The 27,434-nt window shown below is 42.3% G+C and overlaps 1 protein-coding gene across 2 annotated transcripts in view; it reads left to right on the top strand.

Moving 5' to 3' along the window:
• The first annotated feature begins 2,982 nt into the window (after positions 1–2,982).
• LAMA4 (laminin subunit alpha 4) overlaps positions 2,983–27,434 on the top strand; it is a 73,065-nt gene continuing 48,613 nt past the window's right edge. For both annotated transcript variants that reach the window (XR_014509609.1, XM_083433663.1), the window contains exons 1-3: positions 2,983–3,871; positions 23,868–23,969; positions 25,579–25,703. Coding sequence is in view for 1 of the 2 variants with exons in the window: in XM_083433663.1 (XP_083289789.1) it covers positions 3,671–3,871; positions 23,868–23,969; positions 25,579–25,703 (428 nt within the window). In the remaining variant the exon portion in view is untranslated. The remainder of the gene's footprint in view (positions 3,872–23,867; positions 23,970–25,578; positions 25,704–27,434) is intronic.

Here is a 27,434-nt window from a genome sequence, read left to right on the forward strand (position 1 = left end):
TTTGGAGGAGACATGGAGAATGGAAAAAGGCATATGTGATATGCTCTGTCCTGCATAGATATGCTAAGGCTTGGGCCTGGGACCTTCTGCATGCAAATCAGGTGTTCTATCACTGGCTATAGAAGTGCAACCAAACAAGGCTACAAAACCCTCCCAAATAGGAGGCTCCCAGGGAAGGTGCTCTCCGTTTCCACACAAGGCAAGAAGGGCTTCAGAATGTGTCACAAAACACAAGGGAGCTTATAATAGCTTTCAAAACATCAAAAGACATACCAACAATATGAAGACAAGAATGTGTATGCATTGATTGAAAAATGAGTCTGTAGAAGGCAGTGAATGCACTTTATGGCATGTGTCGAGAACATGTTGCAGAAGGCACTCGCAATAAAACACCAGTCTGGAGGGAAACACACACACACACACTTCATGTCCAAGATATTCTACAGCCTGAAGCAGAGCTCATTGCCTTTCACATTCCACCTGTGGAAGCTAACTGGACTAGTGATTGAATTTTTGTTCAGCTATGGCAAAGAGGTAACATATTATACTCAAGGGCAGCAGGCTAGTGTAAGGGGCACAGGGCAGGTTATGTGGTCACAGCTCTAACCTCCAACTTGCTCACCAACAACCAGCATCTGCCACCTGAGGCAAGTACATCACTCTGAGGTAGAGTGGGCCAGGCCAGGACATTTTGCCTCCTGTGCCATGGGTGCAGTGCACCCTCTCCACCACACGGGGCACACCCGTGGTGGTGGTGGAGTGCACCCATAGCAGCAAAGGCAGTGGCAAGGGCAGAGCAGCACACCTGCTCAGATATGCCACCTGAGGTGACCACCTCAACTCGCATCATGGGTGGCAGGTGGCCCTGAACTCATCAAAACCAGTTTCTTTTGAAACTGGATATCCACACAAACATTCAGAAACTGAAAATCAGAATGAAAACTCTCTTCCTTCTAATTCAGATCACAGTCCAGACAGTGTTAAGAGTGGCCACCTGTGTTAAGAGTTTTGCCAGCCTGCCAGTTTTTCCATTGTCTGGGGTAGTTCTCAGCACAGGGTGGTGAAACGGCCAGAAAACCTGGTCAGTGTAAGCATTTCTCTTTCCCTCTTTGCCTTACAGATTAATGGTGTGACAGCAGCAGAGAAAAAGACCACCCAGAGTCCAGGCATTCCCTCTCCCTTTTCAAGGAAATATGAAGCTGCCTTATACAGAGTCAGGCCATTGGTCTATCTAGCTCACTATTGTCAGCACTGGCTGATAGCAGCTCTTCAAGGTTTCAGGTAGCCCTTTCTGGAGATCCTTACAACCCCCCTCCAACCAGCCTTTAGCCTTGGAAGGGTTAGAATTGCTCTATAAACCAACATTAAAAAAATTCAAAGCATTAATGTCAAAATTCAAGGTAGCAGCTAACCATATGTTTATTTTTGTTGAAATTAAATATTAAGTTTTTAAAGAGCATGTAAATCAGTAGTGTCATGAACTGGCAGGACAAGGGGGAAGAGGAAGAAGAGGATTCCAGCGAGAGGTATAGTTGGGACTGGGACACACTGGGGTTGGGGAAGGAGAGGTTGGTGACAGGGGTGGCGGAAGATGGTGAGCGGATGGTGGTTAATGCACAGGAACCAGAGCAGCAGGACCCATCACCAGAGCCAGATGAGCCCCTTTCCCCATGAACACAGTGGGCTCTGGGGCATAGGGAGCAGTGAGAGGGACACTCTAGGAGGCTGATGCAGGCAAGGGCCCTCAGTACAAACCCTAGCTGGGGATGTGGGGTTTGGCCATCTCTGGGAGGAGCTTCTGATTCCTCAGCTGGAGGAGGCTTGGAACATGTGAGAGTCACATGACTCATCAAGTGCAGATGCTGCAATCAGCATGCAGAGTATAAAAGGGCAGTAGAGCTAAGGAGCTATGTCTGCTCAGCTGCTCATGTTGATGGACCTCAGCTTGGATACTCCAGGGTCTGTGTAGGACTGTGCTTCAGTTTGGACATGTGGATTAACCCCAGACTGGGGACTTGACATATTGACTTGCCGCCAAGTTAAAAGGTGGATTAAATCATTTTCACCTGGAGATGGCATTTCACAGCTGGCATAGAGTAGGTCCAATCCACATTCCCCATTTGCCTAATCTCAGTAGATGGGAATACCCAACAAGGACCTTGGGCAGTTTCACATGGGAGTAGGTGATTCTTGAGTTACCCTTATTCCAAGCCGTTTTCTAGGTCAACATCAGCACTTGTCATTGAACCTAGAAACAGGGTGCCACTTAACCTGTTACAGAACTGGCAAGACATATAGCTACTGCATTTTGAATCGCCTGAAATTTGGTAAATTTTCAAGGGCAGCCCCATGTGCAGCACACTGCAGTAGTCAAGCAAGGCTGAGGCATGGGTGACAATGGTCACTTACAGGGTTGTTGGCAGGATGTCTGGGCAAAATCCTATCTCTCCCTGAAATATCTTTGCATGATAGCATTACACCTATAGGCAATATTTTTACAGTGCTGCGTGGTCAGAGAGTGGGAGAGGACACCTGATCTACGGCACTAAACTGATTAGGGGAGGGGAGAAAGGCTTTGGGGAGAATCAGAAGGGAGAAAAAGATCCAGGTAGGAACTGGAATGCTTAAAGGAAAAGGTGACAACCCTGCTTAAGAGCCTTGGAAACATTAGTCCACATGCTGATGTCAAGAGACTTTACAGGGTCCATTCCAACCAGTATAGTTGGCAGGCGTCTATACACTAAGAGCCTTGTTTCAGGGACCTCACAAAGCATCTCTTGAAGAGGAAAACAAGTTGGTCTTTGTAAATAAAAGTTCATGCATTTGCGTAATGAAGTCCCTTTCCAAAACAGTGCTGAATGATACTCTTTTTCTTTTTGCGAGCAGACATGATGATGAGGAGTGGGGCTGAGGAGAATTAGGACGGCTAATTAATTGTGTTCAGCTGCACATTTCCCCGCAAAGTATGGTCTTGCGATTCTCGTGAACCTGATCCTTTGGTCAAGAGAAAAGGCGCTTCAACTCCTCCCAACATTTAGAATGCCTAGAATCTCTTCTGCCTGTTGAGACTGCAAACATATTATTTTTTTAATTCCCGTTTTCTGTGACTGAAAGTGCTTTAAAAAATTACGAGAGACCATCTGAATCGGGAAGCTTCTTATTAATTAAATCCTGATTGTGGGGCTTGGCAGTAGGAAGTGATAAAGCAGTCTGACCCGTTGTGGGGGGGGGGGGGCAAAGTTTGAGTGGGTGGCGAGGAAGGTGGAAAAGGAGTGATGATAATAACAACTTGAAGGAAGCCAGAGCTTTGAATGCAGCCTCAGTCTGTATCCTGACAGAGTGAAGATAAGGTGGCAGCACAGCTCATGGTGCTTTCCTGGAATACAATCCGCATTTTGACACTCTCTGTTTAAGCACTGCCCATCTGTATGTTATTCAGCCGGAGCCTCTAGGGAGACAGAGGAGCTACAGGCACGGAAAGGCAGCGAGCGAAAGCAAAGGCACTCCTTTTAATAAGGATCTGCTGAAGAGCTGCTTTAGAAGTGCCACCTCTGGAAGCTGGAAGTTAAAACAACTCAGGCGCCACTGAAGCAAAGGGGGTGCGATTAAAGCAGGAGCAGAAATCAGTGCTCGGAAGCTGCAGAATCACTGCTGGATGTGAGGGGAGGAGATGGCTTTGATCTTGGCCTGGCCCCTGGTTTCTCTTCTATTCTTCTGCCTGGGATATCTCTCCCTCAGCTCTGCCTCAACGGAGGGCAACATTTTTCACGCTGACATTGAAGGCAGCTCAGCGGTCGGCAGCCAAGAAGACACCCTTATCAGAGGGCAGCAACAATCTGTATCTTTTCGAAGTTGGCCGCATTTTGCTGAGGTAGAGTAACTCTTCTGTCTGTTGACCTTTCTCCTTCTTTGTACTGTTTCCAGCACTCCCCCTCCCCTAACCCCTTTGTGTTTTTATAGTGTCTCCATTTGGCTCAAGCGAATGTAATCCACTGGGTGTTTTGAAGGGGGAGTGTGGAGTTTTCAGGATTTTAAGGCATTTCAAGGGAAACTCTAAAACATGCCCTCCCCACCCCCGTCCAAAATGTACATGTCACGCTGCCTTCTTTGAATAGGCTGTTGTATTATAAAGTCATGTTCACTTGCTTGGATTTCATGCAAGAGCAGTAGAATGAGTCTGTCCCCCCAAAGCAGAGTTTCAGGCGGATAGATTTATCAGTGCACATTTTAAAAACCTGCTACTTTTTTGGAGATTTTAATGCCTTTGGGTATCCAGAAAGGAGGAGCTTTTATGGGGGTGGGCAGCATGTGACAGGAGGGGGGGCACTCTCAAACACAGCGTGTACAAAGTCTGGGGTGTATTTCAGTGCTTTTGACTGTGCTGATGGGCATGTGTCAATCCCATTCATTTCAGTGTGAAATCATTGATCTATGTCTGTCAGGCCCACCTATCCTGAAAGTCCCTCTCATGTCTACTCTTGTAGTGTAGGAAAGGTGTGTATATTTTCTGGATTCTCAGCTCACTTCTCTTCAAATCAGTACTGTTTAAGAAGTCCTTGCATGATAGGAAGATGGTTGCCAACCTATCAGAAATGCTGTGGCAGTGGATTTTGTTGTTTTGCCAGGGGTTGGACTAAATAACCTTTTGAACCCCTTTCAATTCTATGTTTATGGGATCACCACATCCAGCGATCTCTTGGGGACATGGGAGCTCTGGTTATGCACACTTTTACTTCTACGAGTAAAAGCCTACACTGTATATGCACAAAGTGATACATGTTCACTGTTGCATGTACTCGGTGTGAATTAGGAGCCCTGAATGTATGGGAGTCCTGTACGCACAGACCAATATTTGTATTGGGGTCTATGATTTTAAATAAACATGTTACTTGTAGGAGCATCTCCATGAGATGAAAGCCTAATGAGGAAAATGGCCACAAATCCTGTTGGTTTCAGCGGGATGTGTATGCCTCTATTAGGGTGCCATACAGGATCCTATAGTTCCTGCAAGAAATCTATGTGAAAAAATATGTGCAGCTAGAACTGCTTGTTGACTTGTAAGTAGCTACCCCAGAATTCCATGGAGCTTCCTTCTAAGTTAGCTATGGAAAACAAGCAGCTGAGGAAACACCTGCAGAAATGAAATGAAAAGAGAAGCCTAAAACGCTTTTGACTTTGCCAAAAATAATGGCAATACTTTAGTGATATTTAAAAACGAAAAACAGAAAATATTGAAGGTGCTCTTACTCTCATGTTTGTGTACACACTTAAAGGACTATCTAATGTGTCCATGCGAACCTTCCAGAGCATCAATGTGGTTAGAGAAGTGCTGTGCATGGGCACCAGGAAGAGATATTAGGCTGGCAAACATGGGAAACAGGGCCTTGTCAGTGATGGCACTTACAGAACTCCTTCCCTCAGGAAATGGGATCAGCTCTGTCCCCATTGTCATTTGTGTTTCTTTTTCAGATTGCTTTTAATTGGCAGCGCAGATTAGGTTGCTATTTGTTTCTTAGTAGCCCTATCTTTAATCTTTGTGCAGGAATGGAATGGAATGGAATTGTTATGATTGCTATGATTTTACTGTTTTTTTTTATTTGTTTTAATATTGTATATGTTTTAAACTAGTTTTTATCTGGTTTTTGTATGGGAAAGTACGTATTATACAAAGTAGATAGCAAATCCATGCACCAACACAACAGATATTGTTGACATAATGAATTCCCGTCCACCCCCCAGGCATCCCCCACAAAAAAATATACTCTGGAGGGTATAGGAGGGTATACCTTCCAGAGGGTATACCTTCCTGGAGGGTATACCTTCCAGAGCAGAATTTTGGTAGAGGTGTGCAGTGGTGGAGAGAGGGAGAAGAGGTCTAGTCAGCTGCTGTTGGAAGCCACCTATATCAGCTCCCCAAAGGGGTGCTATCTAGATTCTTTTGGGCTCCAACTTCCATCAGCGCCCAATCAGCATGGTCAATGGTCAAGGGTGATGGCAGGTATAGCCCATCTAGAAACACCATATAATGCCCTATATAATAAATGCCTCATTTGTTTTCTTGAAATCTTAGATAGTTGGAACTCATTGGTTTGGTAGCAGCTGAACAGAACTATGTTGAAAAAACAAGAACTACAAACAAGAGAGCAGCATAACATGAGGTTGTGAAATGGGAGTAAGTACCTCCTGTGGAGGTGACTCAATGTAGCAGGCAAATTAAGCCACATAAGGTCACGGGAAAGGAAGGAGTGTGTATCTTGGCGCCAGATCTTGAAAATGAGCAGAGATTAACACAGCAATGTGAATATCACAGTAATGACATGTTCCAGTTACTAGTACTACTACACATAACACTACTGATAAATGAACAGCAGTCTTGGTTGAAGCTCAACATTTTTGGTATTTAATTCATATACAGCATTTTTTGCTTTTCCTCCAAGGAGCTTCAGCATGCATGGTTCTTCTGAGGTAGGTTAGGCTGTGAGATGGTGACTGGGCCAAGGTCACCCAATGAGCTTCATGCCTGAGTGGGAATTTGAACCCGATTCTCGCTGCTCCTAATCCAGCACTCTGACCACTATGCCACACTGGCACATATAGCTGAATCAAGATTCAACTAAGGGTGAATTTATTAAAAACAAAACTGTCATTCTATTATTCCATCAGGATTTCCTTCCAGTGTGTTCTGATATGTTGATCTCAATAAGTATGCCTCATTTTTGGGTGGGTGGTAAGATATGGTCAACTAGAAAGCAGCCCTGTTCAGGTGCTGGTGTTCCCTCAGAGTTCCAGCTCATGGCAACAGCCTGTGTGCAGGCTTCCCTCTCTTCAGACCTTCTGCCAGTACTTGGACAACCTCGGGTAAGAGCCAGCCTAGGGTGCAGTGCCAAGGGCAAAGTTAGCACCTATGACACTGCTATGGTTCTCCATGCAATTTGAATCATGTGGGCACTGACTTCAGGATCAGGCTAGAGTTGATAAGGCTAGCCTTAGTCATTTGTAACTTGGAGAGAAGGACTTAAGCATGTAAGGAGAGAGCAATTTCCATCCCACCTTGTGTTTGTTGCAATCAGCACTGTTTCTTTTCCTCTGCAGTCTGGCTTCCACTAAAACATATGTAATTCATCTCACGGGCCGCTATAGCAAAAACTAGCATAATTAATTATGTAAGTAATTTAAGTGCATTTCAAAGGAAGGACAACATTTTTTTAAAACTGCAAAAATAATGTACAGTGGTACCTCGGGTTACAGACGCTTCAGGTTACAGACGCTTCAGGTTACAGACTCCGCTAACCCAGAAATAATACCTTGGGTTCAGAACTTTGCTTCAGGATGAGAACAGAAATCACGTGGCAGCAGCGGGAGGCCCCATTAGCTAAAGTGGTACCTCAGGTTAAGAACAGTTTCAGGTTAAGAATGGACCTCCAGAACGAATTAAGTTTTTAACACGAGGTGCCACTGTAATTATTTACATAATGTTAGTGTACTAAAAAACTGAAACCTGCTCATATTCACTTTTATGATCTCTGTTCCTGACCAGACAAGCATGCAAACTGACAATTTCTGTTCACATTTCAGTTTCTGATGGAATTGTCTGAGATTCCCTAGGAGCGAGCATGATACAGTCCATAATGTGGTGGGGAAATTGCCTGTTTAGAAGCTTGTTGAAATTAATAGTTAAGAAATAGGATCACCACCTGCTGCTTGGTGAATAAAATTTGATTTAAGATCAAAATGTACTTTGTAACCTGGGTGGGACATAAATGCTAGCTTGGAGCAGAAAGCGGTCACAACCTAACCAAAATTCAAGGGGGAAACTAAACATGTGCTTTAACCTTTCCCATAATCAGTGGATTAAGGAAGGAGTGGAAAGCGCATGAGATCACCCATCTCAGCCCACACAAAACAAATGATAGCTGAGTGCAATCTGGGATTTCTAGCTCCACATTTTTTTTATATTGGGCTAGGTTTTACAAAACACATTTATTTTTTCCTTTAAGGGACATGGTTAGAACCATGCAGACACATCTTCTGTACATTCTTTAACTAGATTGGAATTTACAGTGAGGAAACAGAGTAATTTTTTCAGCGCAGTTTAGGAAAGATCCCCTCATGCTGACCAGTTGTGTACCACATGTAGGTGGCCCCATGGAATGTAGGCAAACTGCTACCAAGCAGCAGACAAGATACCTGCCAGCCATGATAGCTCAGTGGCAATTAACCATGTAGTAGGAAGGACCAAGCTGAGTAGTGCAGCTATTGTCCCACCTCGTGCCTTGCACCATCTTGAATAGAGCACTGCATGCTTTTGCAGCTTTGGATGGGTCACAAATTGTCTGGTGAGGCCTGTTATTGGCTGAATTCCTGAACAATGAAAGAGAGGGGACTTCCCCACCCCTGTTAAATGACTGATCCTTCTTACAGATAGACCATAGAAAACCTCCCTTCCTTTGTATCAACAGTTGCCATGACATCAATTGATAGATTGGGGATCTCTGTTCATATGGTGAGACACCAAGCCATTGCAACATCTATCTAGGCCATGGGCAGCCTTTGCTCATCCAGCCAACCACTGGACTCCTATGGACACGAAGGGGTAGGAGGACTTCCTGGTCACAGCTGAGCTTTCCTGGGCAACACAGATTTACTTAGCTTTGGTGTGTTATTGTATCCTATGATTGTTATCTAGTCATAACTTCTGGCTTTCTTCTTGCTCCTGCTACGGACTCTTCCTGATGGATGCTTCCTGTGTTGGCAGCATCTCTGCAGGGTTTCAGACACGACATCCCCAACCCTACCTGAGATGCTGGAGATTGAACCCTGGACCTTCTGCATGCAAATAAGATGTTCTACCACTGAGCTATCGACTTTTTGTCCATATTTGTCAGGCATGATGCCTTGAGGAAGCATCCATGCAAGTTTCATGAAACATTCAGGAGAAATACCCAAATTACCATACTAGAATAGAAGAGGTAAAAAATGAGTGTAAATAAAATAAAAGTAGAACAAAACAAAGGCATCTAAACTGAAAGAAGTGCAGCTTTAAAAACAAAACTATTTTTCCTTTGCACATCCCTGCACAAAAATGACTAGCTGTACTCAGCCAAGCCATTCAGGCTCAGGATTGCCCTGTATATGAAAGTATATGAAACAAGTCATTTTATGAGCTTTATTTTTCTATATATTTTTTTCACTCAGAAATCCTTCTTGATTTATTTCTTAGTCCAAATATTGACTTGGGTTGGCCTCTCTCTCCTAAACAGACATAGTCTGTTAGTCATGCTCAGCAGTGCCAGTTTTTATAAAGGGTGGTTTCATGAGAACCACATAAGCAATTCATAGAATGTTCCAAGGTGGACTACAGTTTCTGAAAAACCACTAGGAAAATATAGCACTATAGAGTGGAAAAAAAGCATATTGAATACATACATAGGCAATTATGGCATGTCAGATGAATGCCACACAAAAATTTTCCTACAAATGATTTGGTCATAGACTGTCCATGCTGAAAACATATTTCATCTGAAATATCTAGTGTGGAATTCTAAACAAAATATACACCTTTATTAGCTAGAAAGGGTTGTTCTTTGATTCTGGTGAAAATATAATATGAGCCTGTTTGAGACAAGAAAAGCTGAAGAGAAGAGAAAGATTAAGGAGAACCACCATTAATGTACATCTGTTTCTCTTTTCCCAATGTGATAGTTATTAGTTAAAGGTAAATAATGGGGGGAAATGCAAGAGAGGCAGAGAGTGGTGGATGAGGCCTTCAAGGACATTTAAGCTGTGTCCCACTCCCACAAAGATAGCTCCCCAGCTGTCTGGGAGCATGAACGTCTCAGGAAAAGAGAGTGTCGCCTTGAGGAAGAATGAAGCATTCCCTTAGAAGGGGCCCATTCCTTGAGGGACTCCTCTTGGGCTGAGGAAACTTCTCTGGAGGCTTGGAGATTGGGTGATTCAACCATTAGGAACATAAATAGTTGGGTGTGCGGTGGGCATACGGATGGCAGGGTGAATTGTCTGACTGGTGCAAAGGTTGTGGGTGTTGCCCTTTGCTTATATAACATGGAAGAGTTATCTGAGGAGGAGTCAGTGGTTTGTTTGTCACCAGTGACATGGGGAAATGTAGTTGTTGAGATGCTGGAAGCCAAATTTAGTTTGGTAGGTAGGAGATGGAGAGCTGAGACCTCCAATGTAGCTTTCCCTAAAATGCTATCAGTTCCACATGGAAGGTTGGCTAGACGGACTCAGGTTTGTAGTCTCAATATGGATGAGGTACTGGGAAGAGGGGTTTGCATTTGTTAGGCACTGAGAAACATTCTGGGGCAAGCTGGGCCTGTATAAAAGGACCACTTGAACCAGGATGGAACCAGACTGTTGGCACATAAAATCATAAAGGTGTCAGAGCATATTTTAAACCGTTTGAAGGGGAAAGGGAGCCGACAAGAGCTGAGAAGGCTCCAGTTCAGAATGAATCTCCCCACCTGAGATGAAGACGATAAAGTAGATGAAAATTTAAATGGAGGTGGCAGGCGACTAGGTGTTGTGAGTGTAGGGGCACAGGACAGCAATTCAGAGGCACCAAAGCACTTCAGAACAAAATGCAAGTACCAAAGACACTTGAAGAAAGAGACTGCATGCAAGCATTTATATTCTAATGCTAGAAGCTTCTGAGCCCAGATGGGTGAACCGGAACGGAAGCTTGGTTTTGGAGGATGGTATTGATATTTTGAGTCTAACAGTAACCTGGTGGAACGGAGAGAACCAGTAGTACATGGTTGTCTCTGGAAATAAGCTCTATAGGAAGGTCAGAGAAGGACATCACAAAGGTGGTGTTGCTCTGTCTGTCACAGAGAGCATTAAGTAGTAAACAGCTCGATAAAGATGTCAACCCAGTGAATAGCCTTTTAGGGATAGTTAGAAAATGAACTGAAGATACAACGGCCAACATCAAAATGCTATTATACAACTCAGTGGTGCTGAGCTAGATGGGTCATTGGCCTGATCCAATAGGCTCTTATGTTCTTAGCTGGCTCAGATTCAGAAGCCAGTGCAAGAGCCCAATGGGGTTTTCCCCAGTCCCCCCCTCCCCCAGAATGCCAAGAATGGTGCTTGGGGGAAGAGAGAGGAGGTTGTTCCATGTAGCAAGCAGGGATGCTTGCGCAGATCAGAAGAGCACAGCGCTGAATTCCTCCACCTGAGACCAAAGTAGTCAGGGATGGAGAGGAAGGTGGGAGGCAGGTAGCTTAAAAGTCCACAGATTGTTACAGGTCTTTAATTATATTAAGTATGCCATTTATTGAAGGTGCCTACCTGCCTTTTTACATTTCTTTCTTTTATTTCACATCAAAGCTGCTCAACATCTAAGAAACTTGCATGTTTAATTAAATGCAAACCACCCAACTGTCATTTTCTATCTAGTGTGCCCTGTGAACTGATATGAGGAAAAATAACCTGCAGTGCACAACATCTGAAGCCATGAGATAAAACGACATATATTTACACCTTATATTAATTTTTTAGCAAGGAAAAGCCCCACCCCAATGCATATAAATAACAGCAGAATGACAGATTATCAACAGTGTCAAACCTTGTAGGGCACATTGCTATGGATGGCATTTTTTATGATAGCAAGCTTTGGAATTAAACAAATTGTGAGGCCAGAAATAATTTATACCCTAGAAATCTTGCAAACAGCAAGCATGTTTTTCCCCCCTTTGTAGGAAAGAATCCCTTTTAAGTTAAGGCTTTGTCTATCTCACTGTATATGGAAAATATGAGTGTGCACTTTTATAGAGAATGCCTAACTGCAAAGTGTTTATACTGGAATCAACCCCATCTCTAAATCACTCTCTGTTGCTGAATGGTATTTTGTTTTGCATTTGAACTAGGAGAGGAGCAGCCATGTGGAAGCTTCGGCAACAGAAGAAAACTAGATTTTACCATAGCAATAGATGATCTGATTTAAAAGCTACCCCCACCCTATATACACACAGAGAGACTTGTGCTTTTTCCTCAAGTGCTGTTCAGCTGCATTCAAGTGCTGTGACACACTTCATGATCAGGAAACAGACTTTGCTTGTAGTACAAATGATAAGCTCGTGCTTAATTGATTTGAACAAAGGCAACCTTTTGCCCATTCCCAAGCAAGAAAATTTCCACTGCAGCTTTTATAGAATCTTTGTTGTCAGGACCAGGCCTGGCACCCATAGTCAGCCAAGTTGGGCATAGGTTGAAGGCCCCGGGGGATCAGAAGGGCTCCTCACCAACCTAACCAAGGAATGTTGACTCTCACCATCCTTCTCACTGAGCCACAGCATAGATCTTTTGATGTTGGCGTGTGGTAGTGCTGCTTTTGAATGGGAGCAAAATTTTGTTTTCCTCTGTGGTTGCTTAATATAACTAAAATGTTGGATGCTGCATTTTGGATAAATTAAGATGGTGGGTAGCCACCACTGATGGGAACCAACTTTGGCTCACATTCAAAAGCTTTACTGCCCACCTGCCCACTGTGCTAAAATGCCATCTGGGGTGGGACAGCAGGGAGGGCAGTTTGAGTGGTGTTGTTATTACTGCTTTGGCAGCAGCAAAGAAAGTATTATAGCTACATGCATACCCTCCAACATTTCTCCGATGAAAATAGGGACATCTCATTCCATAATGATAATTTTAGTATTTACATTCCACACATCTTACTGGGTTGCCCCAGCCACTCTGGGCAGCTTCCAACATACATAAAAACATAAGAAAACATTAAACTTTTTTTTAAAAAAAAACATTCCCTATAAAGGATTGCATTCAGGCGGCTCGGGGGTCAAATAACTCCATACCCTCCAACATTTCTCCAATAAAAATAGGGACATCCGATAGAAAAGTGGGACATTCTGGTATCAAATTAGAAACCAGGATGGCTTCTCTAAATCAGAGACGTACATGGAAAATAGGGACACTTGGAGGGTCTGTACATGTGTGGATGTTGGAGTGCGGTGGGCCCATTGGCAGCATTGTGCCTAAAGTTGGGCATCAGCTCTGCTCATGTGGATAGACTGAACATGTCAGGGAAGGAGCACGATTGTGGTGACAGACCTTGCTCCTGTCCTTAACATGTTCACCAGTTCTTCTCAACAGAGCCTATGAACATAAAAGCTCTGTGCACTACTGAGAATCCAGGTTTTTCTGGTTCCAAGATTATGCAAATGTGTTCATACAATTTTTGTATGGGTGTATCGATATGTGCAAACAATTTCTATATGGGTATAGAATATGTACAGAAAACCCAAAGAGCTACCTGTTTAGGTATTAGATGATTCATTATTTATTTTAATAATGGAGATTTGTTTTACTTATGTGGGCGTTTGGTTATTTCCCTTCTTCATTGTAATTGTAATGAAGTTCATAAAGAGTAGATAATCAGGGCAGCATTCTCCCAACCCCAAGGGCTACCACTTGCACAGTGGGGCTTCCCTCCTCTCTTCTTCCTGAGCGCCTTCACACCTCTTGGGGGATTGTGAGTACCCCCAGAACAGCACATAGGGTGAGGGTTTTGTTCAGTCTCACAAGCTGATAAGCTTGCACACATGGAATGTTCAGTATAGTGTGGTGTTGATTTCCACCCTATGATTATTTGGAATGTCCTGAAGTTGTAAGTTATGCCTTTTATATTCCAGTAAAATAGGTCTGATAAAGTAGATTAAAGAATGCCATTTCACTGGACTGGCTAAGAGTTTGCCTATCCAGTGATTCAGTATTCATGGTTACTAATGAATATAATAATTAATTATGTTCTATACTAAACTATATGATACTATATGGTGTGTTTTATTTATTGTTTTTGACTACTGTGGTTATATTTGTAACTATGTAATTTGTTTCATGCTGTAAGCCACCTTGAGCATGGTTTTAGCTATGGAAAGGTGACATACAAATAAAATTATGTATGTATGTATGTTTATTGTATCCGTATTCCATAGCACATATTTAAATTAAATTATGTGCATTATCATCTAACAAGTTCGCTCCTCTTAGACCATTAATCCAGATTCTAAAATTACTTGCTTGAACCACTGGGTGTGTTTATCCACATAGCACATTGCACACTGCAGCTGTGAAACAGTAGTAATTTTCATCACCATCAATATACGTATTGTGAGATTGTGTTTATTCAGAAAGTACTGGCTTATTTACATTTGACTTTTCAGAACTGAATCCAATGCAGTAAACTGGTTAGTGAGGAAAATGGGGAAGGGTCTCTAGACAAAAGATATTAGGCACCGGCTGTTCATAATAATAATAAAACACTTTCCAAAGGAAAACTTAGGGCGCCTCTGATGATGAGCCAAGTACAAACAATGTCATTGCGTCAGAAGCAATGAGGTTAGAAATGTGAAATGACATCCAAGCTCTTTTCATCAACAAGGAAAACATTCAATTTAGACAGGGCTGAAAGGTAACCTATAAATAACAAATGTGAATTGCCTGAAATAGAATGGTGAGAAAGTGAAGACTGGAGTTTAATGCTTCACCACCCTGAGCTGTGGGGCCTTCCTCTACCTAACAGACCATAACAATAAACAAGCCTCATCACTGCCATGGATGGCTTGGTTACAAGGCTTTGCTTTATGGGTCAATTTGGGGGGCCTCTGCAGGAATTTCCCCATAACCACCTTTCTTTTGCAGTCTTTAAAGTCAATGCGAACATGATTCCTCAGAGCAGGACTTATTCATTTACTTCAGTGGTTGTGTAAAGTATCTTGGGAGAAATACCATTTAACAAACTTCCATAACCACAGCAGAAGTGAACTGGTTATTATTTAAAATGCATGAGTGTCTTGTGCACATACCAAGAAAATTATGCTAGAAGAATACCATATAAGCAGGAAAATTAATCACTTCTCCTTCTTCCTTGAATGGACTTGTGTATGACTAAAGTAGGCATGGCTCGAGATTATTTTTATTCCACAACTTTCAGTATTATATATGACTTTTGTTCTTGATTATCTTTTCTTATTTTCACTGGGCTATGGCAGACTACACAGGAACTGTTCAGGGAGCACCAAATAAGGCAAACCCCCATTCATAAGGGCATTGGGGCCCTGGTGGATCAGGCCAATGGCCCATATAGTCCTGTATCCTGGTCTCACAGTGGCCAACCGGATGCTTATGGGAAGCCCAGAGGCAGAACCTGAGCAAAATAGCACTCTCCCCACCTGTGACTGGTAAAACATAGCTGTCATGAACGTGTCCTGTCCACCATTGAGCAACATATCAAGACAATGTTAGAGTTAGATCAGGAATGTGAAGCCAGCATATAATGGGTATACAGAATGAATTATAGTTGTACATAAAAGGAAAAACTTGATAGAATCATCATTATGAAATGTAAACTGTAATGGTTGGAGATGCTATTGTGAAAAAATGAAGGAATGCTTTGAAGATTGATGAACAGAATATAGAAGGGCTGGCAGATGTTCATCCAGATGTTTTGAGGAGGAGGAGAGCTCTGTGTCCTAGGGAAGAATGTATTTGATACAGATGGATCTTCCCCCTTAGGTTCTATGTATTTATGATGAAGAATGTGTTGCTGTACATAATATCAATGAGGAATTACCACTTTCAAAAACAAATAAGCAACAGCATGCAGAAAATAAGTAGTTAAAAGAAGTTAATGTCAGGCCGAGACTGTGCCTTCAGTTTGGCAGTCCCTGCCCTGTAGAACTCCTTGCCAGTTAAGGTTTGGCAGAAATCATTCCTCCCTTCTTTTAGACATCTCCTAAAAACTGTGTTACTCAGATGGGTCTTTGTAATGTGAATACCAACCAGTACAAACTGTTTACTAATCTTTTTGCTAATATTTTATATTGTTGTAACTTTTAAAGCAGTATACTGCCTGACTATATTGTTTTGAAAGTGCAGTCTATAAATATTTTTATAAATTAATATGTGTAGGATGCCTGAATGTATGGTTAAAAAGAAAGAAAGAATAGAGGAGCAACAGAGGTCTTGAAATTTAAGCCACAAGATGAAGAAATATCAGAACAGTTGGGAGTAGTTATTATAGCTCTTGTTGTTTTGCAAACTGTTTCCCATCAATCTGAAGAACTGAAGAACTGAGTCTTTGTGTTTGTGTTTGCAAAACTTCACTTCTGGACTCAGCGTACTGGTTGGAATTTGAGACAGCTGCTACTTTGGTCAAGATGTGATGGTATTTTGAAATGGTGCAGCATCCATAAGAATAACAAGAAAGCCACACAACACAAATAATTCATATCCTATAAGAGATGCTAAGAAGTCTCCATTTTTTCTTTTGTACAAATGGCGTTTGATGCTGTCCAGAGCATGAACTTTGTGGTTAGTTAGTCCTTTCTAACCAATAGTTTGGGGTCAATGCCACACCAAGATAACTCTGGAACTTTCATTTAATTTGGCACATTGAGGATTATATGATGACCTCACAACCACCACCTTCCCAGCGATGAGAGAAACCCCAAAATGAAATGAACAGGAATGATGGTATGGTGGGGTGGGGGTATGAAGCCACCCTCCCAACAGTGGCATCTGTATTGCTTACTGAGACATTGCAGCAACGTTGAGGCTCAGTGGGCACACTGATAGATGCTCCTATCTGGTTCTGCCACCAGTGGGCACCCACATAGGCCTGTCCTCCCCCTGCTCTCCTCCCCCCCACACACATACTGTGCCAGTTGTTCCTGGTAATAAGGACAAGTTCCAGTCCATTGACTTAAATCTGGCCATGTAATTAAACCTTCAGAGCATCCTCCATGATGTGGAAGATCTAGAGACCAGTAGAAAAAAGATTCATTGTCTATGTGGACAATCAAGTTCAGGTCACTGAGATGTCAAAAAAACTTCAGTACAGCAAATGTGACAATGGTTATATGAAAAATCTGACTGAAGTCATCATGGGTAGTACTAAGACTGATATATTACTGCATGTCCCTGGTGGTAAAGTAATGCAACCAGTTCCTTCCAGATCCCTAATACTGCAGTTGCCTCATAAGTATGCTCTACTAAGTATTGTAGTTAGTGAGCTTCTTTATTACTGTAGTGACCTTCTGTGGGAAAATGGTTGCTTATGCATAAGCACATGGGCAGAAGTTTATTACAGGGCAAAGCAAGACGCTGCTTAAAAGCATGGACAACGCGTGAACAGTTCATGCTAATGTAGCGATTGGTCCACGTAACATGGTCTGAGGTGACGTGAGATACTGTACTGTTCTTTGTCTGCTAGCTGATACAATGTTGTATCATTTTGCTGAACACAACAATAAAGGCGGGCAGCAGCTTTTGAGGCTGTGTGAGATCCCTTCAAAATCCATCTTGGTGTGTGAGATCTTTTCAAGCTAACCTGGTGAGAGACTGTCTCATTCCAAAAAGACGAGCAGGCCTCGTCAACCTTCTTGTGCTGTTACATGCATTTCTTTTCTTGCATGTATTTTTAACTTTCAAAATGAAATTTCATGGTGAAAATTGGTGGTTACCAAAGTATGGTGTGGCAAAACTGCCCATATCATGTATGCTGTAGTTTAAGAACTGATATGTGTCCTCCAGAAAGAAAGAAAGAAAGAAAGAAAGAAAGAAAGAAAGAAAGAAAAGGTTATCTGTATTTCCTCAGTGGAAGGTGCCAAAGCCTCAAATGTGGTATTTCTGGAATATTGTAGCAATGAAGAACCTCAAGAAGAAACTCCATAAAAGCAAGGTATCATAAGGCTGCTAACATGTTACACTGAACACAGGTGTAAGTGTCTCCACAGATGTACATTTAAATAGTGTACAGCTCTTCACTCCCTGATTGTGAAGAACTGTACAAGTGTACAAGTAAACTATCTATGTACACAAATTGTGCACTCATTGAATGTGATGTGTGTATATATCTATCTGTCTATATATCGCTTTAGTCATCTCGCAGTAACCTGTTTGATATACAGTGGTACCTCGGGTTACATGCGCTTCAGGTTATATACGCTTCAGGTTACAGACTCCGCTAACCCAGAAATATTACCTCGGGTTAAGAACTTTGCTTCAGGATGAGAACAGAAATCGTGCAGCGGTGGCGCAGTGACAGCAGGAGGCCCCATTAGCTAAAGTGGTGCTTCAGGTTAAGAACAGTTTCAGGTTAAGAACAGACCTCCAGAACGAATTAAGTTCTTAACCCAAGGTACCACTGTACTGTTAAGCACTGCTGATGTTGTAGTTTAAAGATGAGACATGTTCTTTGTGGCTGCAAATCTCATTTCCGGGCATGGAAGTTCAAGCAGAATGAATGAGTGAATGAATTTCACAAAAGTTATTCCACAATTAAAGTCAAATAGTCCCATAAGCCTTATGTTGATGGGATTAGTTGTCTAGTTTAGACCAGGTGTTGTGGTTTGGAATGAAGAACAGAAAATCATGTTTGAGAAGTTAAGCCCCTTTGTATATCATGGCAAAAGCAGAAATCGAGAAAAAGAACATCAGAAGCATCTTGAGGAAAAAGGTAGACAATGTGTCAAGAAATGTTTTGCTCCCCACATTTTATAACCCTGATTTTCCATGGATACAAACAGCTCCCTGCTTCCACATGTTGAAAGGTAACACAAATTGAGCAGAGGGGATACAGAGCTTGCATGCTCATCCTCACTGACTACTAACAGCAACAACTGAAGAGGCTTTAAATTGTTACCGTTATCTGGTTACCATTTAATTGCTGCTGGAACTGGGCTAGGGTGTGGGTGTGGGTGTAATTTGTTAATTCCAGTATTGTTCACAGAATGGGCTTTATTCCAGCCTCCAAATCTGGATATAATTAGTACATCCCTTGTACTGCACACTCCACTGTCTCTCAAGACAGATGGATGCCAACAAAAATGTACTGTGAAGGCACAACCTTCTTACATGTGCTGCTGTATTATTATCATTTTAAATATGATGTATCAATAAATTGCTGCTGGCACGGGGAGCCGCACAAGGGTGCTCCTCTGCTGCTTTAACATGAAGTGGACATAATGGGTGGGGACGGCCTGAGCTGAGAATTGAATTTAGAACTGCTTGCACTGACCTTACCATAAAGTGAGCATTTTATCACTTATTATACAATGCAATGTAAGAGAGCCGATGTTCAAAATCTTTTTCACAGAACAAAAGGGGATGGGAGGAATTTTTTTTCCCCTTGCCTTTGGGAAGGAAATGTGCTTGGCTTATGATTTGTTTGAAAGAACCAAAAGAAAATGTATCTTAATAAGCTAGTCATGTTACCATAAAAGTAGATATGCAGAGGAAAAAGCTTTTCTTTCCATTACACAGAGTCTTCCTTTTCCAACAAAATAGAAAGCAGCTGCTATGTCTTATTCCTTTGAATCCATTTAGTCATTTAGAGTTCTGAGCTTTAATTGACTCAAAATGGAGAGAATTTCTTTCAGGGCAGAATTAGAATGTTGAAACTTTGTGGTGCATTCAGATGGGGTCTTCCAATGATAGCAAAGTTTCCCTCTGTGAAGTGCTTGATCTTGCCTCACCAACTGCAAGACGTTTGTGTGCATGTGGATAAGGATTACGTGCCATTGGCTCTATGGTGGTTATGTTCATTCTTCACCAATGTGGTGCTGTCCAGGTGCTGTTAAACTACGACTCCTGTCATCCCTGGCTGTTGGTCATGCTGGCTGGGACTGGTGGGATTTGGTTTAGAACAAGATCTGGACATTGTCTACCCCTGCACTAATGACTTATCTGAAAATGATATTTTGTTCCGTTCCATCGTTGTACCAAAAGGTAACTGAAGCAAATACCCTGAGCCTGTTTTTCATTTTACTAACCTATTTATTACATGGGTTAAATGCTTACAAAGAGCTCAGAGTAGCTTTCATAAGGTCCTCAGGCAGCTTTCCAAGCTAGATTTCATTAGTTTCAACAGTAGAACTGGATGAGATGCATTCCAATTTTTAAAAGCAATTTCTAACAGCAATTTAATAGCATAAGAACATAAGGAAAGCCCTGTTGGATCAGGCAAAAGTCCCATCTACTCCAGTATCCTGTTCTCACAGTGGCCAACCAGATGTTCCTAGGAAGCAGGAGCTGTTGTACAGTAGTGCTGTCTCTGCTTACAGTTCCCAGAAGCTGGTATTCAGTGGAAATTAAATTACTAGAATTAAAGAAGGTTCTATAACCACAGTCATCCACCAGCATGCATCTCTATAATATAACATGATGTACCATTTCAACAACCCTGGCTCAGATGTATTCATCCCACAGGAAAAAATACTACCAAACTATGTGCTCATGGTGGTGATTTGCTTACCCTTTGTTCAGTGATAAAACAGTAGGACCAAGGAATCTGTTCTTTAAACTTTCTACTGTGTGATCTGTCCTGAAGAGAAGGAGCATGCTGGCAGAATTTATAGGAAGGAGATGCAATTGGTTTCATATATTTCATATATGTTCCATACATTATTTCATATATATGTTCCATACATTATTTCATATCTTTTGCCAGAGACTGTAGCCTAAACAGAAAATATAGTTTGTATAAAGTTAATGCAAAGCCACGCCTTGCATAACAGAAGTCCCATGGATGCTGCTCTTCCAGGGTTCCACTCAGTGTGGCCCTAGTAGGATTAGACTAGAGGCAAACATGTTAGAGCAAGTGATGGCAAGGCTATGTCCCATGCCAGCCCGTCCCACAGCTTTCTGCTATAGCTTCCATGGCCAACAACAAATTTTACAGCTTGAGCAATACTGCTTTTAAGCAGCGTCTTTCGCGACTCTTCACTTTAGATCAAGAGGCTGAGACAGGGATTCAGATCTGACAACAGGTTTGTTTGACTTGAAGCGACACATATAATGTTTGCAGACATACTGTATATAAGGGCTCAGTATCTCACCATTGAACAAAATATGCTTTTTATTGTCAGTTTGAGAATATCATCTATTTTAATGGCTAGTTCTGAGCACTATGTGATTTTTATTGTGCATATCAGCTCAGAAGTAATCCCACTGAACTGAATGGAGCCATTCAAGCCCAGGATAAAACACAGTACTGCCAGAGCGCTCAGCCCTTCCTCTGGATGTGTGTTGGAACTTCTGTAAGTTAGACCCACCTTTCATTTTGAGTGCAACAGGCGAAGAGTAAACAAAAACAGCACTACTGCAATCAGTTGGTGTTGTCGGATAGTATGGTTGGGAGTAGAAGTTCAATTCACTTCACATTTCAAGGCAAACTTACCTTTCTGGTAGTATATATAATTTGCATATCTAGTAATTCTTTGGGACTTTTCTCACGATGCTTAAGTAGATCTGAACTGAAGTTTCTCAGACTACATTCTCCTGAGAAAATGTTTGAATTTTTTCTCTTTTTTCTACTCCCCCCTCCCAAAAAAGGTTGCTTTGCATTCCCCCCCCCCCAAGTATTTTCCACCATTTTTAAAAAATTGTGATGGCTGCCATTTTCTTCCCATTTTCTTCCCACAGTGCCCCAGAATGAGGCCAAATTACTTGCTGCTGCAGCAGCAAAAAAATAATAAATAAATAAAGGCAAAAGACATAGGAAAGAAAGGAAGAAGCTATGCTACTGCCACTTGTAATGGGGAATCTGATAGGGCAGGGATAGTCAGTGTGGTGATGTCTAGATGCTGTTGAACTTCAACTCCCATCAGCCCCAGCCCTTGTAGCCAATGATCAGGGATGATGGGCATCACATTGGCTACCCCTTTGTTAGGCCATAAGGCACTGTTAATCCTTTGTCACACTTTGCTTTTCTTTAAAAAAAGAACTTTCCAGTTCACACACATCCTGTTTTAGACTGGTTTGCTTTGTTTCTGCTTTGACCATGACACTTCCTTTCCTTTCCTTTTCATATCATGTTTTGTTATCTCTACGCTGACAGCTTTACGCTATGCCATTAATACTGGCTAATGCAGGATAAAGAAGCTAAAAGGGAAGAGGAAGTAATATCACTTATTGTCTGATTTAGGCATAGCAAAATGCCCAAAGGAAGACAACAATCATTGCTTTGGCATTATGGGACTGCAGATGTATTCTGTCTTAAAAAAAAAATGCAGGTGTCAAAACAACTTAAAATATGTTTCTGGGATTAGTAAAACAACTGTTGAATAAACATGCTTTCTCATTTGTAGACTGGAAAAAGAATCCCAACCCCCCAGGCTTGAACCGATCTCCAGAGCCAATAAGTGTTTTAATCCTAAAGAAACAATTGAAATACTGGCTTGATATTTCAGCCCACCAACTGTTTCCAAAGTTCAGATACAGGCCAGGGAATGGAGAGGTGGGTTAATTGTTGTCCATGCAATGAAGAAAGCCAAGGGCAGTTTGCCAGATTGATTCCTTTCCAGACCTGCATACACACACCAATCAGTTATTTTATGCACCAAGGAACATTAAGTAACGCAAATCATTCGGCCAGCCAGATGCTCTGATGATGAGCTTTTTTAGTACTAGAGGCGTAATGGAACATCACTGGTTTGTCTCAAGAAATAAAGACAAAGATAATGACGATAGCAGCCATAGAGAAAGATAGCATTCTGGACCTGATATTCAGAACTCAATATGCTTCAACAGAACTCTTCTGCTTTCATCCGTTGCAAGGAAAGAGCCATGCTCCTTGTGGTCAGTAGTCAACGCAACAACATCAAGAACAGGTCTGGGGAATCTGTGGCCCTCCATATATTGTTGGACTACTGCTCCCATCATCCATGGCCATCACGCATCCTGACTGGGACTAATGGGAATTAGACTGTGTACACATTACCAGCTTAAATGACAAGAGGGTGGCTCTTTTTCTCAATTTCAATTAAAGCTTGTTTGGAGTGGGGGTGATGATCAAAGTACAGTATTTCATAAGAAATGGCAGGATAGATATGGATTGTGGTGCACGTTGTGTGTATACTGCTTCCCAAACCAGCAATCGGAGCACACTAGATGCAGAGTAAATAGGAGTGTGCACACAGGCTAAAACTACAATAACATCTAGAAGACCACATGCTCCCCATTCCTGATATACAAAGAGAGAGAAAGAGAGCTGATAATTTGTATGTATTATCCTAAACTGCTCTATGCCAGTATTCATGGGTTTTATTGGTTATCACATAATGTCACCGCCCAACCCCTGAAGTCAGTTCTTCCCCTGATATTTTCCTTCACAACCTTCTAAACTATAAACGTCATCTGAAAGCTATTATTAATGGATACAAATAGCCTACATTCAGATTAGCTCTGCACCCCTGGCTTGTCACTTTCCATATCTTCTCCATTGTATCCTTATTTACATGATACTGAATCTGAAAGCCTGTTAATCTTCTCACTAAGTGGTCACGGAAGTACAAAAATGTCTATTATCTGAAGCTCTGTTATCTGAAATGACCAGTAATAAAGGTCTACTAGAGGCCTGGCTGGTAAAATCCAGGGCACACTCTACCTCATTTCTTTCACTTGTAAACCTCCTCACAAGTCTCCTCTTCTCTGCCCTCCCCTCAGCACCAGCTCAACTATCTGTTCCTCCATCACCCATCTCTGCAGCTTAGTGATAAGAGCATCTGCTTTGTGTGTAGAAGGTCCCAAGTTCAATCCAGAGCATCTCCAAGTAGGCTGGGGAGTATCTGCTCCCTGAAACCTTGGAGTGTCACTGTCAGCCAGTGTAGACAATAATAAGCTAAATGGACCAATGCTCTCACTCAATATAAAGCTGCTTCCTGTGTGTTTATGTTGTTGACCTGCCTTGTAGTTCCTATAGCCAAAGGGTTACAAAAATGCAAGGTTGTTTTAGCAACAAAAGCAACACACACACACTCCAAAACCCTTAATAACCTGTGTAAAACCTCAATCATGTATGCGTACTGAATGTTTTTCTTGTATTTGTGTTGCAGAGATGCCAGGAAGGGTTTTTCCGAACTTACTCAGGAGACTGCAGCCCATGTGAGTGCAACAACAATGCATACAAGTGCCTTGATGGATCTGGTGTTTGTCTGGTAAGTAGCCTTTTCTGGTTACTTGCAGCACAATCCTAGCCATGTCTACTTAGAATTAAGACCTACTGAATGCAGTGAGGCTTAGTCCCAGGTAAGTGGATGCATATTTCGTTAAAAGTAATAATGAATGGTATCTGGACTGAAAAGGCAGATCATTAACAGGCCTTCCTTAGTTCTTGATAAAACCTTGTTCTTGCTCTCTGCCTGAGGCTGAACAAATAGAGCTGGTGAAGTGACACAGGTGGGACTCTAGCCCCGTCCCTCCCCCTCTCCAATGCAGCAACCCACTGTGTTGGAATGCCAAGAGAGCAATAGAACACTATCTCAGTTCTGCTACTGATTGCACCTGAAAAAAGCAGGCTAGGTTAGGGAATGTCAGGCAGGCATTCTCCAATACATTGTCACCTCTGCCCACTCTCCGGTATCTGGTGCCTGAGGCAGTTGCTTTGCTCTGCTTAATGTTGGGTTGACCCTGATGCTCACAGATAATTGAGCTTTGTCACAGGAGTTTTGTCACTGTGCTGCCTTTAGCAGCAGTAGGTACAGGTGTCACACAGCTATTAGTTGGAAGGCTTGAACATGACACTCAGGGAACATTTGTGGCATGGATATGTATTACAGTAGCAAACACATAAAACTAAACCGCTACTGGTGCACAGAGGATCGTGAGAAGTGCCAGAGCTCATGGAAACGCCATTTACCTTCCCACTGCAGCAGTACCTAATTATCTACTTGCACTGGGATGCTATCAAACTGCTAGGTTGGCAGAAGCTGGGACAGAGCAACAGGAGCTCACCCCGTGACACAGATTCAAACTGCAAACCTTCCGATCGACAAGCCCAAGAGGCTCAGTTGTTTAGACCACAGCACTACCCGCATTCCCTTATCACTAAACCATGTTGCTTTGTTGAAATTAGAGTGTTCTTAAAAGATCATTTTCTTCTCTTTCATTTTCTTAAAGCTGCAACAATGTTATGCACCACTCTGTTAAGAATAATGAATATGCAAATTCTTAATAAAGTGACTAACACCAACCTTTCAATCACTGCTAACCTGCAGTTTTCACTGAGACTCCCTTTCAATCATTATTTTACAAAGAAGGACCAGACTTCTCATACCAGTATGCATCCTCTTTGAAATGTAATAATAATTGTAGGTTCACCGGAATACACATCAGTGACCAGTCTTGAATGAGGAGGTATCAATAAAAGGGATTGTTTATTTTGAGTATATCCAGCCATGAACAATTCTGAATGCTAACAACTTCTTTTACTGTAGGAGATACAATAGTTGTACAGAGTGAGTCAGAACTGCCTCCAGATATATGCCTCCAGAGATAGCCTTGCTCTTGTAGGCTGTTTTGTCAAAAAAATCTCCGGCAGTCTAGCATTACTGTTCAAAAGATCTCCGTTGGCACTGCACTGCCAATTCCAAGCCCTTTCAGTTTACTCAGTCGATTGATTCCTGGAAGGTTTTGGTAAAGGGCAGAAAGTCTTCTCATTCTGCTTGCCAAGGACGTTTATTTTAATGCTTTCTGCTAGGCATGAATTCAAAGTTCCTTCCTTTGCTGTTCACAAGTGTCCTCCTCCTTCTTTCTATTTAATTGCAGGATTGTCAAAGAAACACAACTGGAGACCACTGTGAACAATGTCCAGATGGCTACCTGGGAGATGTCACCAGAGGAGCACCCAGCTTCTGCCAACCTTGCCCTTGTCCCTTGCCACTGGTTGCCAAGTATGCTCAATTGATTTATGTTATTGGTTCCAGCAGCTGTTCTCCCTGCTGCTAAGTCATCTTATGGCCAGATTCCATGAGACTTTCTAAGGGAAGGGAGAAATGACAAAAGAACAAGTAATTTTGACCTATTTGCTTTTACTGTCAGCTTGGGAAAATGCAATAGCTTTTCCTTTTATTATTATTATTACTTCTCCAGTCATGCCGGCAATTCCAATAAGCACACAAAGAAGTACAATTCATTTGATTATCTCCGAATCCCCTTTTCTTTTTAAACTTTGAACTATGTGATGGCTTGTACATTGGCATTGCTGATAGATAGGGGATCAGATGCACAGCTTTGACATGTGTAATCCCTCCACATGCCTCCACAACTGGTGGGCGCCATTTTGAGCCCCTTTGAGATATGACATCAGCTGGTTCCCCATTTACCTCTTTAGTAGAATTTAGTAGATTCAGTCCTCACCCTCTCCAATGAAAGAGCATGTGTAGAAGGGATAAGAAAGATCCCTGCATAAGTCATTGGATTTCTGCTACAGATCAGACAATTCTGTACCAGATGGACCAGTGTTCTAGTGATCTAAAATAAAGCACCCCTGCTTATCATAGGTATATGTTACTTACAGCAAATCTCCATAATTAGAGCATGGGCATAGCATAATGCATGCATTCACCAAAAGCAGTGGAAGATACATAAAGCTGTGTGCATGAATGACAGAATCTATGCAGTCTATGAATGCTTAATATGCACATTTGCTGGTAATTCTGGGCAATTCTATTGCTTTAATATATTCATATCCACTTATCACTGTTTTATATGATTGTGCAGTATGGCTGGTTATGCAGATACTCTATAAAATTAGCCTTTCTATGCAATGGTAAGGCCTGTCCTTGACCTTCACACATTCACTACATTGGGAGTCTTGCAAAATACAAGGTTCCGCAAACAGCAACAACATTTATTACAGTGGTGAAGCTGCTTTTCAGCAATATATCAAGTCTAGCACATCAGAAGCCCTTGGTCTTTATGTGGCATGCCTATGCACATAAGGCTACCTACAGCAAGCTCTTGATAAATCCTTGTTCCTGCCTCCTGCCTGGAGCTGAAAAAACAGAGGATTTGTCAGCTCGGCAGAGACGGATGAGGAATTGCATGCAAATGGATACTGCACACACAATTCCCTTCCACAGTGTAGCTGTTGGGGCTATACGCTTGTACATCAGCTGACTGTGGCAGAGTTTTGGATGCAGTCCTTCACGGAGGTTAAGTCTATCAGTGGGTATGGATCGTGGTGGCTGTCTTCTACCTTCACCTAGGAAACTGGGGCAATTGGCAGGCCCCCAGCTGGCCCCAGCCCACCAGCCAGTGTGCTGGGCGATCTCCAGCCCTTGGTGCAGCATCAGCAACCCGAGCTTCAGAAGCTAAGGCACGCTACTCAGCAGAGTAAACGCTACACAACAGAAGTGACAGGAGAAGTTGTGTGAGCATATTTACAAGCAGTTTATTCAGCATACAGCAGGACAAAAGGAAAACATGTCCAATCTCCTTCGTGTCCAAGCAAGACGGCATAAGCAAAAGCTATACACAAATAGAAGTTCCCAGCAAGCTGTGCTGGAGTGTAAACAGACATGTGACATACAACAATTCCACATGTCTGTTCTTAAGGTAGAACGGAATATCCCAACAGGAGACAGCTGCAGGGAGTGCTTAGAGTGTTGTTGTGCTCAGGT

The sequence above is a fragment of the Podarcis tiliguerta genome, assembly GCF_965153285.1.
Source record: "Podarcis tiliguerta genome assembly, chromosome: 3".
Classification (NCBI taxonomy): domain Eukaryota; kingdom Metazoa; phylum Chordata; class Lepidosauria; order Squamata; family Lacertidae; genus Podarcis; species Podarcis tiliguerta.